We start from the raw sequence: 4,946 nt of genomic DNA on the forward strand, positions 1-4,946 counted from the left end.
TTTACCTTGCAATCTTTCTACTTAAACATGTTTGGATAATTTTATTACAAATTGAAATGGATTTTCCAAACAAAGCCTAAAAGACTAAAAAAATATAATTTTTCTTTTGTATATGGCCAAAAATCCTTAAAATTATTTGAGCATTTAAAAAAAACTAAAATACTTTGGCATTTTTTAAAAGATAATATTATATAGATTTTACAATAAGTTTGTAAAATTCCAAAGCATTTTAATCTATATTTCAAAAAATTTAAAAATTTATTTTTGTTAAGAGAGATATTTTATTCACTTTTAATATAAAGATAAAAAACCTAAAATGAATTAATATTCAAAATATTATTAGGGATAATAATTTATTATTACTCACTTTAATATATATACATGTATAAAAATATATATGAGGTTAACAACAAAGATATAATTGAGAATATTATAATTCATTCACTCATAATATAAAAATAAAAAAAAGCTACATGAAATTTTATATGAGATATTAGTTGGAATAACATGATGATAAAAAAAATCAAAGTTTATTATCAAAAAAAACCTTGATAATAATTGAAAATATTTCACAATTTATTAACCTAAAAAATTAGGATTTATTCATTATTACAGGCCTACTATAGTGTATTGATAAAAATAAAAATATTATCAAATCATAGCAAACATATATATATATATATATATATATAACTTATTTCAGGTAGGACATATTAAAATTATTAATACATTTCTTTTACATAATTAATCTCTCACCTAAAATATTTAAAAAACTTATTAGAATTCTTACCATAATACCCCATAATACCAGATAACAACTTTTTTATTTAACCGAAAATCACTTCAAAACTATCACCTAAAAAATATCGACACGCCCCCGCAATAAGGGTATAACGAGTGTTGATCACTCAGATAATCTTCTCATCAACATGCTACCAGTTAATTGTTTTTATCTTTTAAAAAGGAGGAAACTGCATGGTAAAAAATTTAATCCTAGAAAAAGACAAGTAACAACCTTACAAAAATCAAATAGAGTACGAGAATTTAAGACCTCCATCCTTAAGAAAAGGTTGTCTCCTCCACAACAACACAAGGAAAAAGAATATGCTTACGAAGGAGAGAGAAATATAATTAAAATTAAAATTGAAAGTGGTAAAAAAATAATTAAAATTGTATATTAAGGCGTACCATCATTCACAATGATTATATGACATTGATATAGAGTTTGAATACAAGTAGTTGAAAGATAACATTACTCAGGCTAACATACAACTAATAATCCGACAAAATTTCTCTAGGAAAAATTTCCAGCCATTCCAATCACAACGAATGTTCTATTCAGGAGGCTAAAACCCTCGAGCAAAACACGTTAAACGCACTGGAAATGCCGAGTTAACATAAACATTCACAAAATGCCAAAATGTAAAAAAATTTAATTCCGAAAGAAAATTGCCAGCTAAATGGTTAGAAGAGCCCTGAACTCCTAACGATACTATACAATAACCAATCGACTTGCCTTTTAGAAGATTAGGTAATGGTAAAAATTCTCCGCATTTTCCACCATTGCCAGTTAGGTGGTTCCATTATATCAGTCCAGTGCAAGGGAACCTTTAAATTTGATCTTCAAAATTCAGCGAGAACTCTTAGCCATCCATGTTCTCACCATTTCCCTGAGTCAAGAGGTAAAGTTCAGTGTATTAGAAATGCCATGCTTAAGCAGAAAATGTAGCTTTGTCGGTACTTAAAGACGGCCAAAACCAGATCATAATAGATAAAGTGGTACCATTCCCATGTGTTAAAGCTCTCAAAATCTTTGTACTGAAAACTATAACAGCTGTCAGAGTTGTCGCAGTGTTCATAGAACTGCCAAGGACTCACACAAGAATAATCAGGAGATCACTCACAGACTGATGTATAAACAACTACGTGAATAAGAACAATTGAAAGGCAACTGAATTTTATCCAGTGTTGTCAAAAGGCACTTAGGCGCTGGCTTAAGCTCTACAGCAAGGCCACACCGCCTTTATTAACCTCAAACGATGAATTTCAAGAAAATGCTGCCTAGGCAAGCGCCTGGTGAGTGGCTGCCTAGGCAAGCGCCTAGTGAGTGGATGCCACAGGCGTTAATGCTAGTGCTTGCTTAAAATATATCTTTTTATGATGAATTTTTCTTTTTCTTCCTTTAGAGGGCATTTATTTTTGTAAAAAACAAAAATTAGGGTAAAAAAATCATTAAAGTGAAGGAAAAACACACAAAGAAAGACAACTTAGAAGAGAAATATCAGCTACACATTCATTTGTATAGAAGAAGTCATACTTTCAATTTTTTTTTAGTGCTCTATATTTTATTATTTATCATTTTTTGTTTCATTTTCACTTATTTTCTTTCTTCACTCTTTTGCTCTCTCTCTTTTCCCATGTTATTCCTTCTCTCTCTCTCTTCACATGTCCATGTCCATTTTAATGGTGTTAAAATTTCTATTTTTTGTTTTTTTTTTAATTCTTGTTGTGTTTTTTAAACTTCAGTTGATAGTGTGTACCTGCATTCATAGTTCATACGAAAATTAAAAACTTTGGTTTGTACTTAGCATATATTCAGTAAATTAAAATTATATTTAGCAATATTTTTACATTTCACTTTCAACAAGAGAGATCTGCATGTGAAGGAGAGGAAAGCATCGATGATGCTTTTGAAGATTAATGCATGATTAAGTTTGCTTTTTAATCTATTTGACTACTTGCTACTTTAAATTATCTTATTTTGTTTTATGAGTGAAAAATATAATTTTATATGATTATGTTATAGTATTTTCTATTTTCTATTTTATTTTCTAATGATTTAATCTTAATTGGAAAGATATATATTTTGGATTTATATATTATAATATAATCTTATTTTACACATATTTTTTAAATTTATAGCATATCTCCTTGGTTCGTTCACGCGTGCACCTCAAGCATTTTACAAGCTTGACACCTTTTAGCGCCTTTAACAACACTGATTTTATGGAAGATTTGTGAGCCTCAGAAGTAGACTCACCGGATCAAACTTCCCAACTATTGCTGAATCTGCCTCATCGTTTACCTACAGAAAATGATCCCGTCAGCTGAATCTTTAAAAAGTTTAAGATTGATAAATATGATGGACCTCCATTGAAAATAGAAGTTTGGTAGAACTGTTTAGAAAGCAGATTGAACTAGGTGACAGTATCTGAGAATATATATATCAGCAGATGGGACGTGATAAACATAAGCTAATTGATTTACAATAGGTAGATAGATTTCCATTATCTGAAACCATTAGCTACACCACTATGCAACTTAACGACAGAGATAGCAAGCAAAATGAAAGGGGCCTAGGACATGTGGAATAGTCCAAAAGTCAGTTATTTCAAGATTAAGCATTAATGAGCAGCACAAGTCACCTCCTGGAAATTGCGTCTACAAGCAATTTTGGCAAAAGATAGAAAAAGGCATCCAAGTTCAGTCTATAAATTCACTGGGTATAAATATTCAATTGTGAGCCCAAAAACAGGGAAACTCTGGGCCAAGAAGAACTAAACTGAAATTACAAACCCCCGCAGAACTTTTTTTTTTTTTTTTTAATGAGAGTAGGATGGAGACACCATAACAATGCCTGCTAGCCACGAAAGATATACTTGTGTTCGGTTCCTATACCACAACTTTATAGCTCAAAAACAATAGAAAATACATAACATTAACAATGCAGTTCTTGCTTCATTTCATCATTGCAAATAAAGATTCCCACTGAAACAAATAGAGCTCGACAGAAAAACGAAGTTCAAAGTCTTGAATTAACAATGAGTCCCGGCATATAAAGTAAAAATACCTCTGACATATGATCAATATCTTGAATCAAACATTTAACATGAGCCGAGTTAATCTCATCAGCTCTCGTGATGTATGGTTGCCTCTCCTGTACAGCCAAAACAAGTTCGCTCATCAGATAGGATATTAGTTCACTACAGAGTGCAGATGACAGACAACTGTACTTATGATCATACCTCCTTTGACATGTTCCTCCAAGTCTCGAACCCTTTACAATCAATATCAATTATGTTCCAAATGTTGCCAGTCTTCATGAAATCTTCCCTAGAAAAATGTCCACAAAATAAAGCAAATGTTTTCAATTTAAAAGAATCAGTCTATTAACAGTTTGAATTGCACAAATATGAACAGACAAAGGAGGCACAATCATTGGAAGTTGTTAATTTGTTTTCTGAATGAAAACTAATAAACCCCAAAATGATGTAGTACATGAAGAGACGGAAAGGCGATCTGGGTTGGTCACGAAAGCTTTGTTGGACAACGTTTTGTTTTCCATCCAAGCCTTTGAATCTCTTCACATTGTTTTTGGTTCCAGCTTCACATTCATGCAAATCAGCCAAAGCGATTGCCACCAAAACCCCACAATTGTTGCTGCAATGTGTATAAGAATGAAGAAAAAAAACTACTAGTAATTTTTTAAAAAAAAAAACAGAAAACAAATTAAGAACAGCATTTTATAAGTTTAGATACCAGTTCTCGAAGGCACTTCCATCAGGAGCACGACGGATTCCACGGACCCTTTTGCGGGTTCTTGGCGGGTTCCCCATTAAAGTACCTTTTCAAGCTCTGCAGAATTACTCTTTGTTTGGATTATGGTTCGGGGTAATTTTATAAGTATTTGTTGTTTTTTTTAAATATATTAAAAATATATTTTTTATATTAATATATAAAAATAAAAATACTTAAAAAATATTATTTTAATTTTTTTTAAATATTCGAAATTAAAAAAAAAATACTCGCAAACACCCCCATTAGTTTATTATAATTTTATTTATTTATTTTTTCTCAAATGATAACGCTAAAGACGTCAATTAGGTGGTGTTCAAGTGGTAAGGATTTGGGATTAAGGGGTTTATTTCCTTTGTGGTCTCAGATTC

General features: G+C 30.9%; 1 protein-coding gene across 1 annotated transcript; it reads right to left on the minus strand.

Annotated features, from left to right (window-relative positions):
* Nucleotides 1-1,190: 1,190 nt before the first annotated feature.
* On the minus strand, nt 1,191-4,674 carry LOC105115811 (HMG-box (high mobility group) DNA-binding family protein). Its single transcript, XM_011012839.1, has 7 exons — nt 4,540-4,674; nt 4,279-4,440; nt 4,026-4,113; nt 3,851-3,937; nt 3,041-3,085; nt 1,784-1,863; nt 1,191-1,670 (listed from the first exon to the last, which is right to left on the minus strand). The coding sequence occupies exons 1-7, from the start codon at nt 4,614-4,616 to the stop codon at nt 1,631-1,633; spliced, it is 579 nt and encodes a 192-aa protein (XP_011011141.1). The 5' UTR covers nt 4,617-4,674; the 3' UTR covers nt 1,191-1,630.
* Nucleotides 4,675-4,946: the final 272 nt, after the last annotated feature.

The sequence above is a fragment of the Populus euphratica genome, unplaced genomic scaffold (genome assembly GCF_000495115.2).
Source record: "Populus euphratica unplaced genomic scaffold, PopEup_1.0 scaffold767.1, whole genome shotgun sequence".
NCBI lineage: Eukaryota > Viridiplantae > Streptophyta > Magnoliopsida > Malpighiales > Salicaceae > Populus > Populus euphratica.

What these genes read in the sequence shown, in the direction of transcription:
- LOC105115811 (XM_011012839.1), bottom strand. Translation starts at nt 4,616, where the DNA reads ATGGGGAACCCGCCAAGAACCCGCAAAAGGGTCCGTGGAATCCGTCGT. An exon ending in TCGCCTTTCCGTCTCTTCAT is followed by an intron (nt 4,114 to 4,278) that starts GTACTACATCAT and finishes ACATTTTTCTAG; the next exon opens with GGAAGATTTCATGAAGACTG. An exon ending in TAGTTGGGAAGTTTGATCCG is followed by an intron (nt 1,864 to 3,040) that starts GTGAGTCTACTT and finishes AGTCCTTGGCAG; the next exon opens with TTCTATGAACACTGCGACAA.